The sequence below is a fragment of the Melospiza melodia genome, chromosome 27, assembly GCF_035770615.1.
Source record: "Melospiza melodia melodia isolate bMelMel2 chromosome 27, bMelMel2.pri, whole genome shotgun sequence".
Classification (NCBI taxonomy): domain Eukaryota; kingdom Metazoa; phylum Chordata; class Aves; order Passeriformes; family Passerellidae; genus Melospiza; species Melospiza melodia.
This window is the reverse complement of record NC_086220.1, coordinates 10077203-10104300: the sequence shown is the minus strand read 5'-3', so window position 1 is coordinate 10104300 and position 27098 is coordinate 10077203. Positions and strand designations below refer to the sequence as shown.

The 27098-nt window shown below is 62.6% G+C and overlaps 2 protein-coding genes across 3 annotated transcripts; both read left to right on the top strand.

The window, feature by feature from the left end:
* The first annotated feature begins 3033 nt into the window (after positions 1-3033).
* CRYBG2 (crystallin beta-gamma domain containing 2) lies at positions 3034-12063 on the top strand. Its single transcript, XM_063177427.1, has 20 exons — positions 3034-3834; positions 3886-4929; positions 5681-5722; positions 5801-5919; positions 6124-6325; positions 6406-6545; positions 7273-7399; positions 7667-7702; positions 7798-7925; positions 8090-8216; positions 8467-8609; positions 8678-8804; positions 8896-8928; positions 9017-9129; positions 9208-9337; positions 9614-9753; positions 9928-10051; positions 10591-10749; positions 11436-11595; positions 11702-12063. The coding sequence occupies exons 1-20, from the start codon at positions 3034-3036 to the stop codon at positions 11788-11790; spliced, it is 3984 nt and encodes a 1327-aa protein (XP_063033497.1). The 3' UTR covers positions 11791-12063.
* A 4713-nt stretch (positions 12064-16776) lies between these two features.
* On the top strand, positions 16777-26045 carry UBXN11 (UBX domain protein 11). 2 transcript variants are annotated; one of them, XM_063177387.1, is made up of 10 exons: positions 16777-16804; positions 17087-17187; positions 17962-18022; positions 19492-19568; positions 22066-22143; positions 22856-22976; positions 24016-24110; positions 24255-24328; positions 25000-25140; positions 25738-26045. In XM_063177387.1, the coding sequence occupies exons 1-10, from the start codon at positions 16792-16794 to the stop codon at positions 25898-25900; spliced, it is 924 nt and encodes a 307-aa protein (XP_063033457.1). In that variant the 5' UTR covers positions 16777-16791; the 3' UTR covers positions 25901-26045. The 2 variants fall into 2 exon arrangements, with proteins under 2 accessions (XP_063033457.1, XP_063033456.1); XM_063177386.1 differs by lacking the exons at positions 16777-16804; positions 17087-17187; positions 17962-18022; positions 19492-19568 and adding an exon at positions 20968-21437.
* Positions 26046-27098: the final 1053 nt, after the last annotated feature.

Here is a 27098-nt window from a genome sequence, read left to right as displayed (position 1 = left end):
GCGGGGGGGCCCAGAGCCACCCGGGCCGGCTGCGCTGCCTGCGGCGCTGCTGAGTCGGAGCGAACGGGGGAGCCGGGTCTGGAACCAGCCTGACCGGCTCCCCGGCTGTCAGCACCTGCGGAATGCCAGGGCTGGGTGCTCAGGGCTGGGTGCTCGGGGTGACTCTGCCGGTCCGCCCAGCTGTGCGGTGTGCACAGAGCAGCCCCGCGAGCCCGCTCGGCGCGGCACGGAACGGCACGGCACGGCTCAGAGCCCGGCACGGCACGGCGGGACCCTCGGCCGGCAGGTACCGGGGGTGCAGGGCACCGGGCCGGCCCGGCTGGTTGGGGCTGGCACGGAAGGGGTTCGGGGTTCGGGGTTCGGGCTCCGGGGCTCCCCTCCCGCTGCCCCCCACGGGAATGGGGCCGGCAGGTGGGGGCTGAGCCCAGCTCTGACTCTCTCACCCTCAGTGCCCGAATTTGGGGGGCTGCGGGGATGTAATCAGCTCCTGCCGCCGCAGTGCATCCCGAGAGGTGCCGGAGCGAGCGGGGGCTGCTGCACACCCGCAGGGTCAGGGCTGAGGGGACAGCGGGGCTCTCCTGTCACCGCTGTCCCGGCCATGGCACAGGGGCAGCGAGGGGCACCAGAGGCTCCCCTGCCCTCGCCGTGACCCTGAGCCGCCCAGCCCAGGTCCCCGACTCTCCTGAAGGTGGCAGGTCCGCTCAGCCCGCGGGGACAGAGCTCGGCCCAGCCCGCGCTCACCGGCCCCTCCGGCCCCTCCGGCCCTGCTGAGCACTGAACGGCCCCTCGTGCCTTCGGCTCGGGCGCTGGGGGACCCTTGGGGGTGACGGGAGGCAGCGAACGAGGTCAGCGGCGCGGCTTGGCCGGAGGGGATCGATGAGAGCCGCGCTGGCTGCCCCGGTGTGGCAACAGCGCTGGATGCAGCCTGGCACGCCCGGGCAGGCGGGGATGGCCGGCAGCGGCAGCCGGGGAGCTGCAGGCTCTTGTCCTCCTGTCCTTGCGTCCTCGTGTCCTTCACCCATTGCTGCAGCGGGAATGGCTTGAGCAGAAACAGAAAGTGCTGGGGCAGAGCCGGGCTCTGGGTGGGCTCCTTTCCCAGGACCCGGGGGGCTCGGGGGGGCGCCAGCAGCAGGGATGGGGTGGGATGGGAAAGACAGACCTGGAGGTGTTCGGAAATGCAGCTCCAGGTGAGAGGCGGGATGCTGAGTCAGCAGGTGCTCCCTGCCCCCAAGCACGGAGTCAGCATCCCTGCGTCTGTGTCTGTGTCTGTCCCTGTGTCTCTGTGGACCCTGTGTCCGTCCCCGTGTCCCGTGCAGCCACGGGCACAGCTGGTGCATCCATCCCCCTTCCACTGGCGAATGCCATGGCCCTGGGGATCCAGCTGTGGCCCTGGGGATCCAGCTGTGGCCCCGAGGATCCAGCTGTGGCCCTGGGGACCCAGCTGTGCCCATGTGGTGGCCGTGCAGCCCCACCCAGGCTGGTCCCAGCCTCCAGCGGCGCTGGCTGCCCCAGACAAGGTCTCATCGCCCTCCGGAGAAATGACACAAACCCTTCCTATCTGTTCTGGAAAGACCTGCTGGGCCGGGGAGGGCAGGCTCGGGAGGGCTGGCAGCAGGGGCAGGCAGCCGCCTGTACCCAGCGCTTCCCCGCCTGCCGATCCCCCGGCCCCTGGTCCCCCCGGGGCTGGGGAAACCCAACCTGGCAGGGCTGGGTTGGTCCCACCCGGCTGCCGCAGCGTGAACTCCTCTCCCGAGGTGTCCCCCCTGGATCTGTGCAGGGAGGTGTCCCCATTCTGGATGGGGACATTAATCCCAGCCTGTCCCGGGGCTGACCCCAAATCCCCGCCGCTGCCCCCAGCTGGGCGGTGACAGCCCCGAACTGGGAGACGCTGGGACGTGGGTGCCCTGCCGGCTCCTGCTGTGTCAGCTGCTTCCCGACCCAAACCAGCAGCAAAACCTTTCTGGGCAGGCGTGTGTCCACAGCACGGCACATCCCCCAGGCTGAGGTGGCACGGTGTCCCTGTCCCCTGCCCTGAGCCCCGGGAGCGGAGCGATGCCCGCCCTGCAGCAGCCGGGCCAGGAGGGGGAGCTGCGAGCTGGGGACAATCTCGGGCCCGGGGTGAGCTCTGGGGGATTATTGCAGCTCGATTCCTCGCGGAGCTGCAGAGGAGGACGCAGCAATCCCAGGCAGCCACAGGGAAGGGTCAGGGGATGGAGCTGCTCAGGCCTCCTCCTCCTCCCAGCCCTGCTCCCGATCCCAGCCAGGCCTTTCCCCCACGGAGCCGCTTCCCTGTTGTTTTCTGGGCTTGTTTGTTTGCTGCTTTTGCTGACTCGGCGCAGCCCTGCTGCCCGCCTGACTCATCCCGCAGCTCGGGGCACGGCATGGCCCGGCTGCGTTCTGCACGCTCACCTGAGCCGCGCCAGGTTCACCTGGGCCCTGCCAGGCTCCCCTGAGTCCCGCCAGGTTCACCTGGGCCCCAACACGCTCACCTGAGCCGCGCCAGGTTCACCTGGGCCCTGCCAGGCTCCCCTGAGTCCCGCCAGGCTCCCCTGAGTCCCCCCAGGCTCACCTGGGCCCTGCCAGGCTCACCTGGGCCCTGCCAGGCTCCCCTGTGCCCTGCCAGGCTCACCTGAGACCCCCAGGCTCCCCTGTGCCCCGCCAGGCTCACCTGAGACCCCCAGGCTCACCTGAGCCCTGCCAGGTTCACCTGAACCCCGCCAGGCTCTCCTGGGCCCTGCCAGGCTCACCTGAACCCCTCCAGGCTCAGGAGCCACAGTGCCCTCACACCCCAAATGAGCACCACGAGGAGCCCCAAAGCTGCCTCCTGTGCCCCCAAAATGTCCCTCGGGACCACAGGGATGCCTGGGGGTTTCAAGCCAGCTTTGGCACCCGCGGTTTGGTGTCGTTCCCAGCTCTCCCAGACCCCTTCTGTCCCCGCAGCTCTGCCGGCCCAGCGCGGCGCCCGCGGGGGCTGAGCCCGGCGGCGCGGGGGGCACCGCGGGACCGGAGCCGCGCCCTGCCCGGTTCCCCGGCATGGATCCGCCGCTCCGGCACAGCAAGAGCCGAGCCTTCATCTCCAGCGCGGAGCTCAGCATGAAGCCGGGGGCCGCGGCCGCCCCCGAGGGCCGCTCCCGCTTCCAGAAGGTCTCGCTGGTGTCGCGGCGCCTGGAGAGCCCGCGGGGCCGCGACGGGAGCCCGTCCCGCGTGTCCCTGCTGCTGCAGGCCTGGGAGAGGGAGATCGTGGAGAAGAAGACCGGCTCCGGCCCCGCCGCCCCGGCCCGCCGGGAGCACTCCTCCTCCGCCGCTCTCCGCAAGGACTTCGCGGCTCACGGCCCCATCTTCTCGCAGGTCTATGCCCCCGCGCAGCGGCCCCGGCGCCAGGACAAGGAGCGGGGCAAGGCGGGGCCCGGCGGGGACGGCTCGCCCGGCCCGGAGGTGCCGGTGCACCGGGAGAGCTACGTGCACGGCACCCTGCTGCCCACGGGCCCCGCCGAGCGCCCCGCGGCGGCTCCCGGGAACGGGCCCGGTGCCCCCGGTGCCGCCAAGGCCGGCGGCGCCCCCGCCCTGCCCAGGGCCCGGCAGGTCACCGTGCTGCGGACGGGCAGGGACGCGGAGGGACGGGGGGCTCCCAACGGGACGCTCGGCACTGCCGGGGCCACCGCGGCCGCCGCACGGCGGGACAGCCCCGGGCAGGAGGGCAGCGGCTCCGCGGGGGCTGCGGCGGGCACGGAGAGCTCACCGGGCAGCGCAGAGGCCGCTGGGCCCCCGGAGGAGGCATCCCCCGAGGAGAAGGACTCAGCACAAGCCGAGCCCCCGCCGGTGGAGGCGGCTCCGGTGGAAGCGGCTCCGGTGGAAGCGGCTCCGGTGGAGGCGGCTCCGGTGGAGGCGGCTCCGTGGGCCGGGGACCCGCAAAGCAGCGTGAGCAGCTCCCCGCAGGGTCCCTCGGCTGGCCAGGCTGCTCCGGCTGGCACGGGTGAGGGCAGCGTGGCAGACGCGGATGGCACCATGCCAGCCACGCCACCGAGGACAGAGAGCCCCCCGGGGGCTGGCAGCACCCCCGAGACCCCCCCCTCAGAGGAGAGCGATGGTCCAGAGCCTTCATCCGAAACAGCGGCATCGGCCAAGGCTGAGATTGAGCTGGAGGGGGATGAGACGATGGGAGACCCCCAGGGCACAGCCCAAGAGCCTGAGAGCACCCCAGAGCCCCCCAGCGAGCCCCCAGCCCCCGAACCCCCTGCCGAGAGCCCCCCGGACGCGAGCGAGGAGGACCCCGAGCTGCTGGTGGACATGGAGATCTTGGTGGACACGCTGCGGAACATGGAGCCCTCGGAGATGCGCAAGGCGCCCAAAGCCCCGCGGCAGCCGCGGCCGTCGGCGCTGGGGCGCTGCGCCGCCCTGCCGCCCATCCACGAGCACCGCGTGGCCCCCCGCGCCCCCCTGGCCCTGCCCCTGCCCCAGGCCCTGCGGGAGCTGCTGGAGCGGGGCCCGGGCCCGGCGCGGCCACAGGAGCCCCCCGAGGAGGAGGAGGAGGAGGAGATCGAGAACCCCTACCTGAGCCCGGAGGAGCGGGCGGCCGCGGGGAGCCGCCGGGGGGTGCCCGGGAACGGCCTGGGGGGCGAGGGGCGGGTGGAGGGGGGCTCGCCGGCAGAGGAGGGGAACGCCAAAGCGGCGGCCGAGAGCAGCGCGCCCTTCCGAGGGAACGTCCTCAAGGGCATGGCGCTGCTGTCGCACTTCTTGGAGCAGCGGGCAGCCGGGGCCGAGGAGGGCAAGCCCTACTCCCGCCTGGACAAGAGCGTGCTCTACGGCCGCTTCGTGTGGCCCGGCGCCGGGGGCTCGGAGCCAGCCTGCCCCGGGCACCACGACGGGCTGGGCCCTGCTGGCCCCGAGGAACCAGAGGGCAGCGTGACCCTGAGCCTCGAGCCCGTCCTGGTGAGTGAATCCAGCGCTGGGGAACGCTCTCCTTCCCCGGCGGCGGGGGTGAACCCTGCAGCGTCCTGCCCTGACCCCAAAATGGGGCTGGTGCTTCCTCTCCACTCAGAGATGCCGTGGGGGGAGAGTGCAGGCACTGGGATGGTGATGGGAGATACTGGGGTGGTGATGGGAGGGCACTGGGATGGTGATGGGAGGGCACTGGGATGGTGATGGGAGGGCACTGGGATGGTGATGGGAGATACTGGGATGGGTGATGGGAGATACTGGGATGGTGATGGGAGATACTGGGATGGGTGATGGGAGGATACTGGGATGGTGATGGGTGATGGGAGGGCACAGGGATGGTGATGGGAGATACTGGGATGGGTGATGGGTGATACTGGGATGGGTGATGGGAGGGCACTGGGATGGTGGATACGAGGTCAAGGGATGGAAGGGTGTCACCACGGCTGCTGGGAGGGTCCTGGGCAGGTCACAGGAGGGTCCCGGGCGGATGACAGGAGGGTCCTGGGCAGGTCACAGGAGGGTCCCCGGTGGGTGCCAGGAGGGTCCCGGGCGGGTGCCAGGAGGGTCCCGGGCAGACGGGAGGCCGATCCCCGGCAGGGCAGGAATGCTCGCTCAGGTGTGGCTGCCCGGGGCCGTGGGAGGGCCGGGCGGACGCCAGACGCGAGGCTGCGGGGAGATGGCTGCCTCAGCCGAGCTCCCCCCGCGCTCCTCACCCGCCCGACCGCCGGGCTCTCCACTGCAGGACGATAAGGAGGGCTTGAAGATCAACACGAGGCCTGGCAAGGTACGGAGAGGGCGGTGGGGCCGGGCAGGGCTGGCCGGGCAGGGCAGGGCGGAGTGGCAGCCGTGTCACCCTTCCCAGATCATCCTGTACTCGGACGCCGGCTTCGCGGGGCACAAACGGGAGATCTGGGACGACATCCCCGACGCCACGTCCTGGGAGCTGTCCCACACCATCTCCATCCGAGTCATCCGCGGCGGGTACGGACGGCAGGGACGGCAGCGGGGCCGGGACACGCGGAGGGGACCCCGGGGAGGGCAGCCCGGGCTTCGGGAGCGCCCGTGCTGCCGCTGCTAATTACCGGCGCGGTGTTAATTACCGGCAGCCCTTCCCCACCCACGCTCTGCCCCGGGGGGCTCCGGTAACGCCGGGTCTCCCCCGTGCCGCCCCCACGGCGCTCGCAGGTGGGTGATGTACGAGAAGCCGCGGTTCCGAGGGCGCAAATGCGTCCTGGCCGAGGGCGACGTGGAGATCGACAGCCCCTGGACGGCGTACGGGGACAGCGGGGACGGCGGGCACAGCGGGCACAGCGGGCACAGCGGGCACAGCGGGCAGCCCCGCGGCAGCCGCCCGTTCCGCATCGGCTCCTTCAAGCGGGTGGTGCGGGTGAGTGCCGGCACCCCCGGAGCCCCCAGCGCCGTTCCCGGGCGGAGCAGCGGGGCCCGAACGCTGTGCCGTCCCCGCAGGATTACCGCACGCCCCACATCAGCCTGTTCGCCCAGGAGAACGGAGAGGGCGCCCGGCTCCGCTTCAGCGGCTCGGCCGAGGACACCCGAGAGCGGGGCCAGGCGCTGGCGGCCGCCTCCATCATCGTGCACTCGGGCCTGTGAGGGGACCCGGGGCTGGGGGCTGCGGGTGGGCTCGGGCACTGACGGGGGCGGGGGGTGGCGCCTTTCCCCATCCTCAGGTGGGCTCTGGCACAGACAGGAGCAGGGGGTGACGCCTTTCCCCATCCCCAGGTGGGCTCTGGCACAGACAGGAGCAGGGGGTGACGCCTTTCCCCATCCCCAGGTGGGCACAGACAGGAGCAGGGGGTGACGCCTTTCCCCATCCCCAGGTGGGCTCAGGCACAAACAGGGGGTGACGCCTTTCCCCATCCCCAGGTGGGCTCGGGCACAGACAGGAGCAGGGGATGACACCTTTCCCCATCCCCAGGTGGGCACAGACAGGAGCAGGGGGTGACACCTTTCCCCATCCCCAGGTGGGCACAGATAGAAACAGGGGGTGACGCCTTTCCCCATCCCCAGGTGGGCACAGATAGAAACAGGGGGTGACGCCTTTCCCCATCCCCAGGTGGGCTCCAGCACAGACAGGAGCAGGGGGTGACGCCTTTCCCCATCCCCAGGTGGGCTCAGGCACAGATAGAAACAGGGGGTGACGCCTTTCCCCATCCCCAGGTGGGCTCGGGCACAGACAGGAGCAGGGGGTGACACCTTTCCCCATCCCCAGGTGGGCTCGGGCACAGACAGGAGCAGGGGGTGACACCTTTCCCCATCCCCAGGTGGGCTCTGGCACAGGTAGAAACAGGGGGTGACGCCTTTCCCCATCCCCAGGTGGCTGCTTTACTCCAAGCCTTTCTTCGATGACGATCCCTACGTTCTGGAGCCGGGCGGGTACCCCAATTTGAAGGCGTGGGGAGCGAAGGAGCCGTCCATCTGCTCCATGCACCCCATCAGGCTGGTGAGTGCTGGCTCCTGGGGGTGCTGTGTCCAGGTGTCAGCGAGTTCAGGCAGCTCCTGGCTCCATCAGTGAGATCACGGTGTGGGAACAGGCCAAGCGTGGCTTTGGGAAGTGCTCCTGTGGGTCAGGGGTGAGGGAAAGCTTCCAAAGAGCTTCTTGAGTGAAAATGAGCCAAAACCCAGCTCAGGCTCTGTAGGGTGGCAGCAGATGTCCCTGCAATGTCTCCTCCTGCCACCACGGCCTCACTGGGGCTCCTTCTCCTTCCAGGGCTGCCCCGTCGTGGAGAGACCTGGTGAGCCTCAGGTGAGCTCTGGGGCAGCTCCCAGGAGCCCTGGGCTGGCCCTGGGACCACCCTCACCCCACCTTGTCCCCTCCTCACCTTCCTCACCTGTCCCCAGGTGCTGATCTATGAGGCTGCAGCTTTCCAGGGCCGCAGCTTCACCATCAGCAGAGACATGTACGACCTAAGGCACCTGCCCGAGGCAGCCCTGCCCACCGTGGGCTCCCTGCGTGTCCTGGGGGGCTGGTGAGTGCCACGGGGAGGGCAGGGCCGGGAAGGTGACGGCCACCCCTGGGAATGGCTGTGCAATGGCTGTGGGGCACCTGGGGGAGAGGCTGTGCATGGTGCCCCCGTGCCCCAGCACGTGGAAACGCTCTGGAGTGCTCAGTGCCCGTCTGCCTGTGCCACAGCTGGGTTGGCTACGAGAAGGAGGGATTCCGCGGCCACCAGTACCTGCTGGAGGAAGGGGAGTACCAGGACTGGAGGCACTGGGGCGGCTACAGCCCGGAGCTGCTGTCCCTGCGGCTGATCCGGACGGTGAGGAAAGGCTGGGAACGGCTGGGGAAGGGATCTGAGAGAGCCAGGCACCCCCATCCCATCCTCCCCCCCAAAGGGAGCCGTGCCCGCCTGCATCAGGCAAGGCCTGAGATCCCCCAGAATCATCCTGGCCGAGGTTTGGCAGCTTTGGGTGCCCAGAGCCAGGCAGGAGCCCGCCGTGCGTGTGCCCAGCCCACAGCCCTGTCCCCTGACAGACCCTGGGGCCTGGGGGGGCCCCTTCTCCCCGCAGGATTTCTCGGAGCCAGCCCTGGTGCTGTTTGAGGCCATGGACTTCGAGGAGGGCGCGAGCGTGGAGCTGAGCGAGGCGCTGCCCGACACGGGGCTGGCCGGCTACGGCAGCGTCACCCAGTCCATCCACGTGCTGAGCGGGGTGTGAGTGTGCCGGGGGGCAGTGAGGGGCACCCGGGGGGCGACGGGCCGGCACTGACCTCCCCCCACAGCTGGGTGGCCTACGAGGGCCCCAACTACTCGGGAGAGCAGTACGTGCTGGAGAAGGGCGTGTACCGCAGCTGCGAGGACTGGGGCGCCAGCGACTGCCGCATCGCCTCTGCACAGCCCATCCTGCAGGTCAGGGACGGCCCCCCGCCCCGTGGGACCCCCCCCCGGGCCGGTGGGGTCACAGCCAGACTCACAGCAGCCCTGCTCTGCTTGATTCCAGGTCAGGGAACGCAACCTGCACTTCGTCTCCAAGGTAGGGCTGCTGATGGGGAGGGGGCTGCAGCCCCTTGGGGGTGGTGGGGACGCTTTGTCCCTCACTGAGCCCTCTGCTCCCTCCCCAGATCCTGCTTTTCTCAGAACCCGATTTCCTGGGGGATCACATTGCCTTTGAGGAGGACCAGGGTGCCCTGCCCGAAGCCTTCACCCCGCGCTCCTGCCGAGTCCGCGGGGGCAGGTGGGGTGTCGGGGTGCTGGGGAGGGATGGGTGCCCTCCATGACAGCTCTGTCAGCCCGGGAATGTCCTCCCCACCAGCTGGATCCTGTTCGACGGGCAGGACTTCACTGGGGAGCAGCACGTGCTGTCCGAGGGCGAGTACCCCACGCTCGGTGCCATGGGCTGCCTGTGCTCCACCGCCATCGGCTCCCTGAGGAAAGTTCCACTGGTGAGCCTTTCCTTTCCTTTCCTTTCCTTTCCTTTCCTTTCCTTTCCTTTCCTTTCCTTTCCTTTCCTTTCCTTTCCTTTCCTTTCCTTTCCTTTCCTTTCCTTTCCTTTCCTTTCCTTTCCTTTCCTTTCCTTTCTTTTCCTTTCCCCTTTCTTTTCCTTTCCTTTCCTTTCCCCTTCCCCTTCCCTGATGTTTTTCCCCTCTCAGGGGCACCCCCAGTTCTGCCTCTGCCCCCCAGGAACCCTCATTTCCCCCTTTGTCCCCCCCATCCCACAGTTTTTCTCGGAGCCCTCCATCTTCCTGCACGGGCTGGAGTGTTTCGAGGGGAAGGAGATCGAGCTCAACGCCGAGGTGCGGAGCCTGCAGGCCGAGGGTTTCAACAACCACGTGCTGTCCGTGCGGGTCAAAGGAGGGATGTGAGTGACCCCTGGGTGTCCCCTGTCCCCCTGGGTGACCCACCCTGTGCCCCCCTGTCCCCCTGGGTGTCCCCTGTCCCCATGCTGTGCCCCCTGTCCCCCTGGGTGACCCACCCTGTGCCCCCCTGTCCCCCTGGGTGTCCCCTGTCCCCATGCTGTGCCCCCTGTCCCCAGCTGGGTGCTGTGCGAGCACGGTGATTTCCGAGGGCGGCAGTGGCTGCTGGACTGCACTGAGATCACCAACTGGCTGACCTACAGCGGGCTGCAGCACGTGGGCTCCCTCTACCCCATCCGCCAGGTGAGGGGCACCTTTGGGAGGGGACAGGGCCGTGTCACCTGCTGGGGTGAGCCCAAAACCCCGGGCTCAGAGCTGCCAGCCCTGGGCGGGGGGAGCTGGGGAGCCTGGCAGCTCTGGCACGGGAAAGGTGCCACCAGCTCGGCGCTGTCACCCCACATTCCTGTCCCCCCACCCTGGGAGTGGCCGCCTTTGTGGTGAAATGCTCCCCGTGGGCGATGCCTTGTAAAACACACGGCATGGCAGCGTGGTGAGCCGTGCCAGCTGCCAGGGACAGGTCACGGGCACAGCCATCGCCCTGGGGACACCTGGGGACATCCTGGGGGGAGGACAACGGGGAGACCCCTCCTGAGTGCAGGATCCTCCTTCCCAGAGCCCAGGTGGGTGAGGAGCTGCAGGCAGGCGGGTCTGGGGTGCAAAGCCAGGTGGGTTTGGGGTGCAAAGCCCAGCTCCTCTCTTGCAGAGAAGGGTTTGGGTGCAAAGCCCAGCTCCTCTCTTGCAGAGAAGGGTTTGGGGTGCAAAGCCAGGCTCCTCTCTTGCAGAGAAGGGTCTATTTCCACATCAGGAGCAGGGAGCTGCAGCTGCTCCTCTCGGTGCCCGACGACGTGGAGGACATGAAGGCGGGCAGGGTGGTGGTGTCCAGCCTGAGCGAGCAGAGCAGCTCCGTGTGGTACTACGAGGACGGGCTGATCAAAAACCAGGTCAGGGCTGGGCAGTGGCAGCCAGCGCCACCCAGGGGACCCGGGCAGGCCCTGGCAGGGCTCCTGTGGGCACTCCCCACCCCTCAGCCTTCTTCCAGGGTTTATGGCTGCAGAGATCCAATTCATACAGCCACAGCAGCCCTGTTCTCCACAACAGCAGCAGTCTCACTCCTAACTCTACTACCTCTCTTCTTACTAACCATCCCAAAGGCAGCAGTAGCGATAATACAAGCCTGTGTTTTCGTACTCCTACTGAGCCTCTTCCCGCAGGAAAATATCTAATTCTCAATGGCACATCCAGCACGTTCTTATCACACAGCTGACCCCAGCCCCTGACCCATCCTAGCAGCAGTCACTGCTCTCCTGACCACCTCAGGGCTAACAACAGGATTCCACTACATCTCCCCTCGACCCCTTATCTACGCCTGCTCTCCACTATTCCATCATGCTCCAGTGATGACATGACATTGTACAGGGGGGTTTGTAAGAGCTTCTCCCAGCCCCTGATCCCAGAGATGTGCTGATTCCTCTCCCGGAGTCTCCCCTGGAGATGTGAGGCCATCTCTGCCTTCCCTGCTCTCACCCTCACCGCCCGCGCCTCTCGCCGAGGGGCTCCCCCTGCTCACCCACATCCCAGCCCAGACGCAGCCGCCCTAGAGGGCCCTCCCTGCCCATGTCCCCTGCAGGTGGCCCCCAGCATGAGCCTGCAGGTGATCGGGCCGGCGGGGAAGGGAGCCAAGGCCGTGCTCTGGTCCGAGACGCGGCTGCCGCGGCAGACCTGGAGCGTGGACAGCCAGGGACGGATCCACAGCCAGATGTTCGAGGACATGGTGCTGGACATCAAGGGTGAGCCCTCGGCCCCGCACACCTGCTTGCCCAGGGGTGCCCCAGGACGGGGTGTTTCCATCAGGAGCGGGGTTTGCCCTCCCCAAACCTCCCCCTCATTCCGCAGGCGGCCGCAGCTACGACCGGGACCACGCCGTGGTGTGGGACACGGCTGAGGAGCGACCCACGCAGCTCTGGGACATCCAGGTGCTCTGAGGGACAAGGGCAGCATGGGGACACCCTGCCAGCGTCCGCACACGGGGGCAGGAGGCCTCAGACCCATCCGCGCTGCATCCCCAGCACCTCTGCCCCAGCTGCTGCTGTGGGGGATGATCACCGTCCTCTCCATCACGGGGGGACCACCCCACATCCCTCCGTGGAGGCCTGAGCACGGCCCGTGCAGGATGCCATGGACACGGCCAGCGTGGCACCCTCTGGAGAGCAGCAGGGCCCCTCCCCGCAGGCCTTCCTCCCCCCCGAACTGTATTTATGTACGTGTGTAAGATACAGCCCTGCCTGGCCGGCTGGTGTCCTTGTCCTTGTCGTGCCCACGGCCTGGCAGCTCCCGCAGCCCGATGCTGGTGCCAGGACGGGATCCCAGTGCCCTCTAGTGCCCACGGGCACCGGCAGCTCCGTGGGCATGGACTGTGAGGAGAGAGGCACCGGCCAAGCCGTGCCGGGGACCGCTCGGGGGACAGGAGGGGACGGCTCGGGGGATGCTCGGGGGACAGGAGGGCACTGCTCGGGGGATGCCCGGGGACGGCCCTGGGACCGCTCGGGGGATGCTCGGGGACGGCCCTGGGACCGCTCGGGGGATGCTCAGGGGACAGAAGGGGACCGCTCTCTCGGGGGTCCCCGTCCTTCTCCCCCCCAGTCCCCCATCCCCGAGGGTTGAAGCCCCAGGACGGGGCCGGTTCTGCGCCCACACACCCGCGGCAGCCCCGGTACCGAACCGGGAGAAGGCGGAGGCGAGCCCTGCGTGGCGGCACCGGCGTTTATTGCTCGGCGGGGTCGGGGCAACGCTTCCAGCGGCAGGGACGGGGGCGGTGCCGTCCTGGGGAGGGTCTCGGGGGGCTGCAGGACCCTCGGGCTCAGCGCAGGTGCAGCAGCAGCGCCGCCAGCCCCCCCAGAGCCGCGGACAGGAGCGGGGCGCTGGCGCCGGGCGCGCTCACGCTGCTGGCGGTCGTGGCGTTGCTCGGGGCAGGAATCTTCGGGGGCGACGCCGCCTCCTTCCCCTTGTCATCCTTGGCCGTGTCCTCCTCCTTGGCCTGGCAGAGGGACTGGCAGAGAAAACGGCTTCAGGCACCCCTCCAACAGAGCAGGGCGGTGAAAGCCCCCGGAGCCCTGCCAGGGTGGTCCTGGGGCAAAAGGACCGGGGGGTCCTGGGGCAAAATCCCCTGCCCAGGATGGTCCTGGGGCAAAAGGAGCAGGGGGTCCTGGGGCAAAATCCCCTGCCCAGGATGGTCCTGGGGCAAAAGGAGCAGGGGGTCCTGGGGCAAAAGGACCGGGAGGTCCTGGGGGCAAAATCCCCTGCCCAGGATGGTCCTGGGGGCAGAAGGATGGGGGCACACCCGAGCCCACCCCGCCCAGCCCCGGCAGGACAAACGGACAAAGAGCCGCCCGTCTGTGCCCCCGCAGGTTCCCCTCACCCTGCAGCCCCCGGCCCTGGGCTCGGGCAGGGAAGTCGCTGTCCCTGCTGCTCACCGGGGGTTTCAGAAACCGGGGGAAGCGCAGGGCGGGGAGCGGCCCCGCGCTCGGAGGAAGTGGCGAGGAGGTGTCGGGCACGGCCCTGCGCGGGGAGAAGGGCTCGGTGCGGGGAATTCCCGTGCTGGGAGCGAGGGGCAGCGGCAGGAGGGACCCCCGAGGCCGGGCTGGGCAATCAGGGGGTGCAGCCGGTGGGGGAATGCAGCACAGCCGGGGGATGGAGCTCAGGGCAGCCCCTTTCCCTCTCCAACACTGCTGGAAAAGCAATTCCATTTCCCAGTCTGCCCTACACCCCTCCTCAGGGCCCTCTGGAGATGGGGAAGGACCAGGAGCAGAGCCCAAACTCTGCTCTCTCTGCCACACTCCTGCTCTCTTTGCCTCCTTTACAGAGGGGAATCCAAAACGTAAATGCAGCCCGTGCAGGCAGCAGCAGGGCCCAGCTGTGGGGAGCTCCAGAGAGAAATAAGCACAGACAGATCTGTCACCAACACATTGTAGGGGGAAAAAAATCATCCCAAAAGCTGCCCCAAAGTGCTGGTGGGTTCATCCCTACATCCAGGAGAGCCTCATGTCCCTCAGCATGGCCCTCACCCCATGGAGCCCCAGCAGGAAGGGAAATAACCCAGCGAGGAGAGGTGAGAGGGAAGCACAGCCCTGAGTCCCCCTCCAGCTCAGCATCCCCGCTGCAGGAGGGGCTGGAAGGTGGGCTGGAGAGCTGAGCTGGGCTTAGAAAGGCTGGGAGACGGGCTGGAGAGCTGAGCCAGGCTTAGAAAGGCTGGGAGACGGGCTGGAGAGCTGAGCCAGGCTTAGAAAGGCTGGGAGATGGGCTGGAGAGCTGAGCCAGGCTTAGGAAGGCTGGGAGATGGGCTGGAGAGTTGAGCCAGGCTTAGAAAGGCTGGGAGACGGGCTGGAGAGCTGAGCCAGGCTTAGGAAGGCTGGGAGATGGGCTGGAGAGCTGAGCCAGGCTTAGAAAGGCTGGGAGATGGGCTGGAGAGCTGAGCCAGGCTTAGAAAAGCTGGAAGATGGGCTGGAGAGCCCTTCCAGAGCCTCACAGAGCTGCGTGCCACCCTCAGGGTGCAGAAAAGCATCAAAAACCCCCCGCGTGGAAGCATTTGGAGCCCAGCGCGAAGCTCCGGCGGAGCTCACGGCGCTCAGAGCCGAAGACAAAGCCCAACCGCAGCGGGTCTGAGCAGCGATCGGAGGGAGATGCTCCTTACCAGGCCCAGGGCGAGCAGGGCGAGCAGGGCGAGCAGGCGGCAGCGCTGCATGGCCGGGGCTCCGCGGGCGCCTCCCGTGCCGCTCCCGCCCGCCCCAGCCTTTAAGGCGGCGGGGGCACCGCGCACCGACCGCGCCGCCCGGCCCCAAAGGGGGAAGGTCCCCGGCGGTGGCAGGAAAGGGTGCCAGACGCGAGAGGGACCCGCGGGGCTGCTCCTCTGCACGCCCTGCAGCAGCTCCTGGTGCGGCAGAATGCAGAATTTTTTCAGTCATAGATAGATATTAGATGTATGTTATAGATATATAGATATTTTCGGTTCTTCCGGAGTCGCTGCGTAGAGCTTAAAGACGGGGGAAAATAAGGTAAAAGGATGTGAAGGGATGCAAAGTGGCAAAATAAAAGGATGTAAGTAAGATACGAGGATGTAAAGGGGCGTAAAGTGGCAAAATAAAAGGATGACAGACGTGGCTGGAAGCAGCTCCCCTGGCGCAGCAGGGATAAAGGGCAGAATACAGAAATTTTCAGTTATAGATATATATTATAGATATATATAGGTATAGATTTATAATACATAGATATTTCCGGTTCTTCTGGAGTCACTGAATAGAGCTTAAAGACGGGGCAAAATAAGATAAAGGGATGTAAAGGGGTGTAAAGTGGCAAAACAAATGGATGTAAAGGGGTGAGCACAGGATGCCAAACGTGGCTGGAAGCCGCGGAGCTGCTCCTCCACATCCCCTGGCATGGCAGGAGTAGGTGACAGAATATAGAAATTTTAATATATATTAGATGTATGTTATAGATATTTGGATACTTTCAGTTCTCCCGGAGTCCCTGCACAGAGCTTACAGACCAAGTGGCAAAATAAGATAAAAGGACGTAAAGGGGTGAGCACGCGGCTGGAAGCAGCAGAGAAACAGATACTACAGTGGGGTTTTTGTATGTAAAAACGAGCTGCGGTGCGTGCCCAAAGGAAAGGTCCGAGGAAAGGCTGAACCCCCCAGCTCTGCCTCTCCCTGGGCCTCTCTGTGCTCACACCCCACGGAGCGAGTGAAACCCTCCCCGGATCACCGGAGGGCTGGCAGGAGCAAACCTCCTTCCCTGCAGGTGGAGCTGGAGCCAAGGCATCCCTCGGGATTTCAGTTAAATCCTAAATAAGGGAATTGTTTCCTTTAACCCCGGCTCCGTGCGCTCGCTGCAGATCCCCGAGCTCCCTCACCCTGCAGGGAACCCAGAAAAAGGGATGGGAGCACGGGGAACCAAAGGGATCTGTTATTTTAAGATGGTTTGAAGTGAATAAAGTGAATAAAGTCGCTGGGGCGTGCTGGGAGCACACGCCACACCACACAGCTGCTGTCTGGGTTTGTGCTGCTGGAGCGCATCGTGGCCATGTGCTTCATCATGGTGAGGTGAGCTCCCGCCCGGAGCTGGGGTTATTCTGCAGAAAAACGTCACCAAACTTAGTTCTGCTTTTGGCCAAGTAGAAATCACAGCCGCGTGAGCACAGCCAGCATCCCTGGAAGTGCCCAGGGCAGGGCTGGAGCGGCCTGCGACAGGGGAAGGTGTCCCTGCCCATGGAGGGGGCGCATGGGATGGGCTTTGGGGTCCAAACCTGGCTGTGGTTCCGCACACGCCCCAGCAAAGGGGGTGATACCGGGGCGATCATTGACCTGTCCCCATCAAAGGAGGTAAAACAGGGGGGAGAATTGGCCTGTTCCCATCAGAGGAGGTGATACCGGGGGGATCATTGGCCTGTCCCCATAAAAGGGGGTAAAACAGGGGGGAGAATTGGCCTGTTCCCATCAGAGGAGGTGAAATTGGGAGAACTGGCCTGTCCCCATCAAAGGAGGTAAAACAGGGGGGATAACTGGGCTGTCCCGCTCACCTCCAGCAGGTGAGACCGAGCTGCTGGAGAGCAGCAAAGGCAGCGCTGGGGTGGGGACAGCCAGGAAAGGCTCCTGGGAGGTGACAGCCAGGAAAGGCTCCGGGGTGGGACAGGCGCTGGGGGAGCTCAGGGCATCAGTGGGGTCCAGGTGAGAAAACAGAGACCGGGGAAGCAGGTGAGGGCATCGGGAGGAGCTGCGCGGCGAGAGGAGCCTCAGGCCAGGCTGATGGGTGTGTGTGGAGCGCACAGGAGAAGAACGGGACCGGTCCCGGTCCGTTCCCGGTGTCCCGGGATAACGCGCGCGGTGCATGCTGGGAGTTGTAGTTCCCGGCGCTACCGCGCCCGCCACGTGACCAGCGCCGGGCCAATCGCAGCAGGTCTCTCGTCGCCGTGGCAACCGGCCGTAAACAAGATGGCGGCGGGGGGTGAGTGTCCAGGCCCGGCCTGGCTGTGTCCCCTGGGCAGGGAATCCTTTCAAGGCACCCTCTGCTCCTGTTCGGGGGGACAGCACTGCAAAAGAACGCGGAGGGTGAAGCCGTGAGGGCTCTGGGCGTTCTGGGCCGTCGGTTTTTGGCAGCACCCCAGGCCAGACCCGTTCCTGTGGCTCCCCTCTCGCACGCACAATGAGGAATCAAGGGATTTCTACCCAAAAAGTCTCCCTGCTGTGGCAGACCAGCAATCCTGCTCACAGGTGTTTGTGCTTTCAGGTGCAGCTCACGCTGACGTGGAGCTCGTGTCCTCTCTGGCAGAAAAAATCTCCCAGTTGGAACAAAAAGTAGAGAAACAGGCACAAGAAATCCAGCTGAAGGTAAAAGTCAGCCTCTTGCTGAGCCTGCCATGTGCCCTGCCACAGGAGTTCCACCTCCCAGACCCTGTGTGGGCTCAGTTAATCTGTGTTAATTACCCAAATGAGCCCTTTACAAAGCAGCAGAGCAGCGGGATCAGGGATTGGGGTGGCAGAGGGGACAGTCCCTGCTGGAACTCCTTGCAGCAGTGGCTCTCAGCCCCCTGGCACTAACAGTAGCAGCTCTTTGGCTTCAGAATTTAATTTTTTTCCTCCTGTTGTGGTGGTGCATCTCCCCTTTTGTTTTCTGAAGCAGCAGCTGCTCACACAGCAGAGCCATCCTGGAGCAGCCCTCTCTGACTGGAATAAATACCCTTTAAAATCTAAAATAAATACCCTTTAAAATCTAAAATAAATATCCTTTAAAATCTTAGAATAAATACCCTTTAAAATCTTAGCACAAATACCTTTAAAATCTTAGAATAAATACCTTTTTTTTGTTGTTGTTTGGGTTTTTTTAAGAAGCAGCTGCAGTGGTTTGGTTTCTAGCTCAGCCCTTCCCTGCTGCTCTGAGCAGGAGCACCCAGCACACCCAGAGGGAGGGTGGGAGCTGGGTCACCACTCCTGGAGCTCTGTATTCATCCCAGCCCTCACCTGGGCCTCATTAAGGTGTTTGTGGGGTGATTCAGCCCTTTGGCCTGGGCTGGGTGGGGTGCCAGCTGTGCCTGGGGCTGCTGAGGGCAGAACTGACCCAGGACTGGCCCAGGACTGACCCAGGCCATTGCTCTGCCCCTCCAGGACAGGAGGATCGCTGAGCTCGAGGAGAAGATAAGGAATCTTCAGGAAGAGGAAGAGGAAGGTAAAAATTGTTCTACCTGTGGGAGAAGGTAAAAACTGTTCCAGCTGTGGAGATCTGCGGGGCTCAGCTGGGCACAGCTGGATCCCAAATCCTGGACCCTGCCCTTGGCTCCAGCAGCCTCCCTGCTGAGGGCACACACAGAGGGGCAGAGCTGCTCTCTGTGGCTGTTGCTCTGGTGTCAGACATCATTTCCTGACCCGTTTCTGGCTTTCCATGGGTGTGAACCAACCGCAGGCAGCCCAGGGTGGGCAGGGGGAGCAGCAAAGGGTTCAAACAGCTGGAGAGCAGCTCCTCGCAGCTGGGAGACACCAAAACCCCACTGGGAGCCCCCAGAGCATCCCAGGCCAGCCTGGCTCTGAATCGAGGCCAGTTTCAGTGAGTTTCACTGGAGGGTTTTACCTGGGCCCAGCAGCTTTCCAGCCCCACACACGTTTCCTGCAGGGCCCCCGTGGGCCGGGCTGTGCTGTGCTCTCCATTTCCTGAGCTCTGAACTCAAACGGGGCTGTGAAACCACAGCCACGTGCTCTGCCAGGCAGCCAGGACCCGGCTGCAGGGACTCTGCTCCTCCTGGAATCCTCCTGGAATCCTTGATTCCCACCCAGTGCTGCCAGCAGCACCTCTCACGCCAGCTCCCACTGCTGGGAAGGAGGAAAGTTTGACCAGAAAGTCTCACAGATATCTGTGCTTGGCAGAAAGATTTTTACATGTGGAGTCTGGTGAAGGAATAGAGATGGAAGCAAGTTTTGATAGAGAAGAAAAGAATTGCTGAGCCAGTCTTACTGGATAACCAAGGAGGCAAAGGGTGTGTTAGTTAGAAGGGGTTTTTATGGATAAACCCACCCCAAACAGGAAGATGTTTTTACCAAGCAAAAAGATTCCACAGACAAACAAGGCAGCAAATGTTGCAGGTAGAAAAAAGGTCTCAGAATTTTCCACTGCAAGAAAACTGAAAAACATCTAGCTTAAACTGTAATGTACTGACTTTTAGTGATTGGAGAACAGTAACATGAATATGGTAATTATAGGAGTTATGATAGGCTATAGATAACGGTTAAGGCATAGATTGGTTCTGCTGTATTGAGATGCTCAGCAAAGAAAAGTAAATAGTGCATTGTAACCAAAAGAAAAGTATAGAATGCATTGTGACCAAAACCAAAGTATATAATGCACTGTAACCAAAAGAAAAGTATAGAGTGCATTGTGACCAAAAGAAAAGCATAGAATGCACTGTAACCAAAACCAAAGGGTCTCCAGGCCTGCCTGCAGCTGGAGCTGACAGCTGTGGGCACAGCTCTGTTGCTCATGGACTGCTGTGACCTCTTGGATGGAATAAACTGCATTTTTAGTCTGTCAGCAGCACTGTCAGACCCTGCAGGGCGGATTCTGTCCCCTCCAGCCCCTGTGTGCCAGGGTGGGAGCTCTCTGAGCACAGGGGGACCCTCACAGGAACGGCAGCTTTTCTCCTGCAGGTGCTCCTGACCCGGCCAGCACGGAGGAGCTGGAGCTGAGGTGCCTTGAGCTGCAGAGCCAGGTCTGGGAGATGGAGGTGAGGCTGCTGAGCCAGCCCTGCTCTGCTTTGGGGTCACTGCAGCCCCACTGTGGCCTGTGCCAAGCTGCCCCTTTGGTCCTCACAGCCCTTGGGGTCACTGCAGCCCCACTTTGGCCTTTTCCAAGCTGCCCCTTGGTCCTCACAGCCCTTCCCCTCTGTAAAGGAGAAGCAGGGGGAGGATTTAAACATACAAACACCTGTGCCTCCTTCACCTGTGAGCTCCATTCTGATTCCCAGGGCTGTGGGGATGCCCAGCTCCTGCAGCCTTGTCCTCTGGCACTGCAAATCCTCCCTGCTCCTTTTCCCTGTGTTGATAAAACCGCTCCATCTGTCTGTCTGTCTGTCTGCCAGGGCCAGGAGCCCCAGGACAATGCTGTCCCACCTCTCCCAGCCACATCCGACCCCTCCCGGGCTCCCTTTCCCGGTTCTGAGCCCCGGCTCTGCTCCCGCAGCGGTTCCTGAGCGATTACGGCCTGGTCTGGGTCGGAGAGGAGCCGGGAGCGGCCCGGGACGGAGCGGAGCTGCCCGCAGGGAGCCTCTGCAGGCCGGGTGAGGCGCAGCCCTGCCGGCCGGAGCTGCCAGCACGGACAGGGGATGAGCACCAAACCCTCGGGATTCGGGGGCCAAGATCTCCCCGTCACAGGGAGCACACAGGGAGCTCAGCAGAAGGTTTAATTTCGTATTCCTGTGTTCTGTACACCCATTCTGGGGGAAGAGCAGAGAGCCTGATGGCTCAGGAGGCCTCAGAGCAGCTGCTTCCTGCAGAATTCACAGCCCCTGCACATTTGAGGCCCCGCTGCTCTGATGGCATTGGCACAGAGTGGGTGTGGAGCAGGATCAGGTGCTTTGTGTACACAGGAGAGCCTGCTCCATCAGGGAGTATTGTTTGCCTTTCCTCCCTGCCACATGTGAGGTTTGATTGGGGCCTGGCTCTGCTCTCTGGGGCCCAGCAGCTTTGGCACTGCCTCCTTAGGTAGAGAAAAAACAGAAAATTATTTGTACTGTAGAGCCAGTGCTGCTTCCTAACCACCATGGAAATATCAGACCAGAGCTTCCCTTAAATGCAGGAGGGGAGAGAAGAGGGAGAGCAGCAGGAACAGTTTTGGTTTCAGCTCGCTGACCTGTTTCACATCATCCTTTCACAACTCGTACAAAAAGCAGAACAAGCAAGGACTTCAACTCAGCCAAGCCCTTTCCTCTCATTTCCTCTTCTGACTTCTTTCCTGTGCCCCATGACAGCCCTCAAAGCCCCAGACAAACATCCTGGCGGAGCCCCTGCCCTGCTGCAGGCAGCTGCCCCTGGCACCTGCTCTGCACCTGATCCAATCTGCTGAATCCAGCTGGGGCAGCTCCTGATCCTGCACGGGGACAGCACAGCACAGCTGGGAGGGTCAGGGAGCCCAGGGTGGGCTGCAGGAGATGCTCAGGAGCTGCAGGAGATGCTCAGGAGCTGCAGGAGCTGCAGCTCCAGCTCTGCATCCCTGCCCCTGTGCTCCAGCACACACCCCGGGGCCCTGGCTGCAGCACATCCTGCAGAGGCGTGAAGGGCAGCCCAGCAGTGTCAGGGCTCAATCACATCCCAGATTCTCACAAATAAATAAATGTCCTGCCACCAGCCCTAACTCCGCTCCCTGTGCCGCAGGTGAGGCCGCTCTTTGCCAGCAGCAGCAGGTTGATTTTGATTTGATCCTGGAGCACATCAGGGACCTGAACTCGCTGGTGGGCGAGGGCAGCGCGCAGGTGGAGCAGACGGCGCGGGGGGCTCGGCTGCGGCGGGCAGAGCCCCTGCCCCTGACCCTGTACCGGGACGGCATCACTGTGGGGCAGCACGGAGCCTTCCGGCCCTACCAGCACCCCAGCACGCAGGTATACAGTATTTTATACATCATAAAATGATAAATCAAGCCTTCTGGAACACGGAGTCAGATCCTCGTCCCTTCCCTCATCCTCGGACCCCTGTGAACACCGTCACAGCTTGCAGGGGTCTGAGGATGAGGGAAGGGACGAGGATCTGACTCCGTGTTTCAGAAGGCTTGATTTATTATTTTATGATATATATTACATTAAAACTATACTAAAATAAAGGATTTCATCAGAAGGCTGGATAAGAATAGAAAAAGAAAGAATGATAACAAAAGCTTGTGGCTCGGACAGAGTCTAATCTAGCTGGGCTGTGATTGGCCATTAATTAGAAACAACCACATGAGACCAATCCCAGATGCACCTGTTGCATTCCACAGCAGCAGATAACCATTGTTTACATTTTGTTCCTGAGGCCTCCCAGCTTCTGAGGAGGGAAAATCCCAAGGAAAGGATTTTTCAGACAATCTCATGGCTACACAGTGCCTGTAAAGCCTCTCGTGTCCTGTGCAGCAATTTCTGTAGATGGAAATTCCATGTCTGTGCTGCAGACCTTTCTGCATGGCCACAGCAGCACAGACAGGAGCTGCCCAGCAGGGCTGAGGTGTGAGCAGGAGCTCTCGTGTTGTTTCAGCAATGCCTGCAGGACATCCTGGACGGTTATTTCCCCTCGGAGCTGCAGCCACGCTACCCCGACGGGGTCCCCTTGCAGGCAAGTGCCATTGCAGAGGAGGGGCTGAGGTTTGTGGGGCCGTGCAGGTGTGTCTGGCACCCCGGGCACCTGCAGCAGCCGTTACAGGAAACGTTTCAGCATCAGGGTTCAAGGGTTCCTGTGCCCCAGTGAAGCTGCCCTGGAACGAGGCCTCTGAGAGCACGGCAGGCTCTGTGAGACAAGCAGCACATGCAGGAAATGAAGGGCTGTGTCACAAAAAGGAGGGGGGAAAAAAGTTCTCAGAAGTTGCCCTGGAAAAGCTCGTAACGTGAGATTGAACAAGAACCTTCTAAAGGGGATGTCGTGAGTTTGTTTTGCCACAGTTTAAATGGATTTGGCCACCTGAGGTTCTCTTGGGCCCCAGTTTTTGATGTCTCAGAAATGGCAAAGAGCCAAAGCCGCATTTGCAGGCAGGGAGCCTCGGAGGACTCCAATGTAGGTCTGGGAGTGCCCCTGCAATGTCAGCAGGCACAGCCAGAGGCTGGACTGTCCTGTGCCATGAGAAACCAGGGCACAGCTGCTGAGCAGGACAGGGTCAGGCCAGCTGGGAGCTCTGGGGGTGAGGAATCCCATGGAAATGGGATTGTGCAGAGCTCTGGGGCTCCATGTGCAGCCCTGGTTTGGGGTTCACAGCTCCTGCCTGGCATTGCTGTGCTTTGCTGGGCTCAGATGCAGCAAGAGGAGCTTGTACAACACCCAGATTTGCTTACAGGTCACTGACAGGAGGGATGTGGTGTTCCAGAAGCCAGACCTTGCAGGGAGCTTTCCTGGCCTTGGCCACGTGGTGGGAACTGCAGAATCCAACAGAACGCAGGAAACATCCAAGATCCCAGGTAAAACCTTAAACCTGCCTCGAAAATGCTGCTCAGTCTTGAGGAGGAGGATTCTTAAACCTTACCAGGTGGTAGGAGGGGAATGTGAGGGTCTCAACCCTTCTGTGAGCCAGCAGCACACACAGGATCCTCTCAGCATTAATCCTGCTCAGGAATGAGACGTGACAAGTAATGAAATAATAGAAATTCAGCAGGTTTCCAAAACCAAATCTGCCCTGTGCCTTTCTGAAAGGCCGAGCTTCCTTCCAGCTTGACCACATGAAAGGGTGCTGAGGTAACCCTGCAGGCCTGGGGGGAGCTGCCTGCAAACACTGCCCCTTTCAACGAGTCATTCCAAAAATGAAGATATCGTCAAGGCAGATTTACCGTAACTGCACCCAGCACGGGACGGTTTCTCTTCAGGCTTTCACAGCACAATATGGGACATCAAAGGCCACAGATTCCTCATTTGGCTTCTAGACTCTTGCAGTCTGTGTAAGCAATGTCTGACAGGGCTGGGAAGTCAGAAATCAGTGGGGCTGTGGGTGCATCACTGAATGACCCAGCACAGGTATCCCTCATGAGAAACAGCTGCCTGCTTCCTACAGCTGTGCTCGAGGATAAAGCTAAATATCCCCTTTACCCAAGCAGCAAAATAAAGAATTGTCCCAGCAGAAAGGAATGGACACCTACAAATTCACCCTCATAAGGTAAAAATTCACTTTTACAGACTTTTTTTCACCTGTCTTTTTTCACAGACAAGGTGAAAAAAGTCTGTAAAAATGGTGACAGCCCCAGTTTTTCCCAGCAGAGGTGCCTGCCTGCTGAGCACCCCAGCTGTGCACAGGTCTCACTGTTGATGCTCACAATCAGACATTCAGTGGGGCACAAAGTGGGACAGCTTCAGGGAGGAGCCCAAGAGCTGCTCTGGGTCTGGCTGGGGTGCCAAGAGCTCTCCCTGTCGGCTGCTGCTCTCTCCTTTCACCAAATCTGCCTCTTCTGGAGGAAAAACCTTTGTCACAAAGCTCACACATGGAAATATCTCCCCTTTGCTCCCTAGGTCCCAAATGCTCCCGGGAGCAGGATCCCAATGAGGTTTCCCAGCCCCTGAAGCACAGAGGGAGCGTGGGCAGCGCCCAAGGAGCAGCTCCACAGGTACAGTGAGCTCCCCAGACACGCCAGGAGAGAGCAGGGTGATGCTCTGGGCTCAGCGCCCTGCACAGCACCCACAGCCCCTCCCCGGGCCTCTCCCAGCCCCCTGGAACCTGCAGGGCTCACGCTCACCTGCTCTGGCTGCAGGGCTCTGATGGGCGGCAGAGCTGCGAGGAAATCCTGCTGGAAACACCTGGGCTGGCTGCCCTGGACAGGGACAGGTACAGCCCCCCACCCCTGCCCTTCAGCATCTCCTCTTCCTCCTGTTTCAGCACTGCAGGTTTAGTTCAGTTGAGGAATGGACTTTCCCCTTTTAGACCTTAGAAATAGTGAGACAAAAGGCCGAGTTTGGTCCTTTGGGAAAACCACTGAATTTTTAATGGCAAACATGCCACATTTTACATCTCTAACAAAAAGCTTCTGTTGTTCAAAATGTCACTTATTAATGTGAAAGTTTTCCCAACAGCAAGCCAAGGCCTAAGAGTTTGTAACCATTGAAGGAGCTCTTTGCAGTCATAGTAAATGGAGAAACTGGTGATGAGAGGTCTCACTAACAGCACTTTTCCACTCAGTTTTCTGGCAAGCCAAGACCCAAATAACTAATGAAAATAAACCCCAAGCAGATTATTTTTAATCAAAGAAGTAGGGCAGAGTACTTACCAGACAGCCCTGGTTTAAAATGAAAAAGCTGAAAAAGGCCCATAAATAACCCTCCCCAAGGCACCTCCAGCAGTTTGGGCACTGGGTTGGTCTGGGTGCCCCTGGTCGGACGGGGCCTCATTCACCTCAAGGACATTGCCAAGCACCAAACTGCCGTGCCCCGGTCGGGCCATGGAGGCTGTTGCTGCTGAGAGGAGCTCTCCCCGGGGCTGACAGGGCTCTGTGACCGCAGGGCGAGGGCAGCAGAGCAGGCTGGAGCCCCCGAGCTCTGCAGGCTGCACGTCAGGTCCGAGAGCGGGGAGCAGACGTACGAGCTGAGGATGCTGCTCACAGACACCATCGGGGACCTGCGCCAGCTGCTCGCCCACCTCAGGTAGCCCAGCCCTCCCTCCCACCCTGCCTGACCCTGCAGGGCCCCAGGAAGGGGTTCCTGAGGTCCTGGAGCCTCAAACATGAGCTGGGGCGCAGCCCCGTGCCCACCCGGCACTCTCCAGCGCTCTGAGAAGCTCAGAGCATTTCATACCCACCTTTGCCACACAGCAACAGACATAAACTTCTGTACTCCTCAAATTGCCATCAATCCAGGCCCAGTGCTGCCTTTGCCTCCTCCCAGCACTCACCAGGCTGGTGCCACCCTTCCCAGGGTGCTGGAGGCTGAGCTGCAGCCTGACCTGGCTCAGCCAGCTGTGTCCCAAACATGCAGCGCTGCACAAGGGCTCCCTGAGCCTGCTGGGGACAGCTCCAGGTGCCCGAGGGACCCCTCTGCTGTCCCCACTCCTGCTGCAGGCCTGGCCTGGTGTGAGCCCAGGCTGAGCTCAGTGCTGGTGGCATGCAGGAGCCTCCTTCCTCCCCACTGCAGCTGCACTTTGGGCTGCAAACCCTTTTTTCTGCTCTTGCATAACCACATTTGGATCGGTCAGAACCTTGGGGAATGCCGTGAGTAGGAGGAGATTGTGCTGTTCTTTCCTAGGGGTGGGAACTCGGACTATGAGATCCTGAGCACCTTTCCCCAGCGGGTGTACACGGACAGCTCCAGGAGCCTGCAGGAGTGCGGGCTGGTGCCCCGGGCCTCGCTGCTGCTCCGCAGGAGAGACCCCTCCCCGGGGCAGGGCAGGGGGCTGCAGCCAGCCTAGGAGCTGCTCTGCGCCGGAGGCAGCTGCTCTCACCTTACCCGGCTGGCAAGAGGGAGAGGTTTCCTTTCCAGATTCAGTTTCACCGTGCTGGACAGGGAGCAGAGCTGGGTGGGAGCAGCCGTTTGGCCGCTCCCTGTGGCAGAGGGGCCGGGCCAGCCCTGCTGCCCCACGGTGGCTGCTGTTCCCCAGCACAGGGACACCTCCAGCAGCTCACCTGGGCCTGGTGAGCTCCTCCTCTCTGTGCAGGTTACACGGGCTGAGCCCCGCCCAGGAGCCTGCCAGCCTCCCCCCAGCCCTGGGCAGCGCTCAGGGATGGGAACAGCAGCATGGCCACGCAGCCAGGGCAGTTTGCATTCTGCACTCGGCTCCCTGCAGATCTCACCTGCACGGACAGCAGGGGACACTCAGGCTCAGAGCCACGGCCTGTGCTGGAGCTAAACCTGAAGGCCTTGAGTTGCTGCCTGGCTGGGGCCGAGCCAGGCTCAGCTGCGAGATCCTGCTGCTGCTGCTGGGCTTCCTGTACGTGCACAGCTCCTTCCCTTGGACAGCCCCCAGCTGCAGCGGCCCGGCTCCAGCCTGCCTGCAGGCACCCGCCCTCCTCCTCCTCCTCCTCCTGCAACAGGACACCGTGTCACCGAGAGCAGCAGAACCCCTCTCTGCCCAGCCCTGAACAAAGCATCTTCCTCCCTGGCCGTGGGCTGGGGCTGCGCTTTTCCCTTTCCCTTTCCCCAGCACATTCTTCCCATTCCAGCTGTGACAAGCTCTCGCTTGACTCGCAGCTGACAGCACTCCCACTCATGTGGGGCAGGGCTGCTCGCAGGTTCCTCTTCAGACAGACCCAGCCCTCAGCAAAGGCTCCCAATAAAACCCTTTATTCCAGCAATTTCCACTTCCTTCAGATTTCTGAGGCATGGTTGGAAGCCCAGAGCTCTTCCCAGAGCCCTCTGAGCAGAGCTGCACTACTAAAACACAGGAAGCAAACCAGCAGCTTCCCCAGCTCCCTGTGAGCACTGACTCAACCCACTGAGCTCTCCCTTCCCACCTGGAGCAGACTCAGGAGCAGCTGTTTCCCCTGCCCCTCTGTGTCCCAATCTTTGTGCCAATGTTTGTTTTTCCCTGCCACGTCTGGCTGAGGCTGTCCCTGCCCCGGGCAGAGGGGAGGAATGCTCTGGTACCTGTCCCTGCTGCGCCGTAGGAC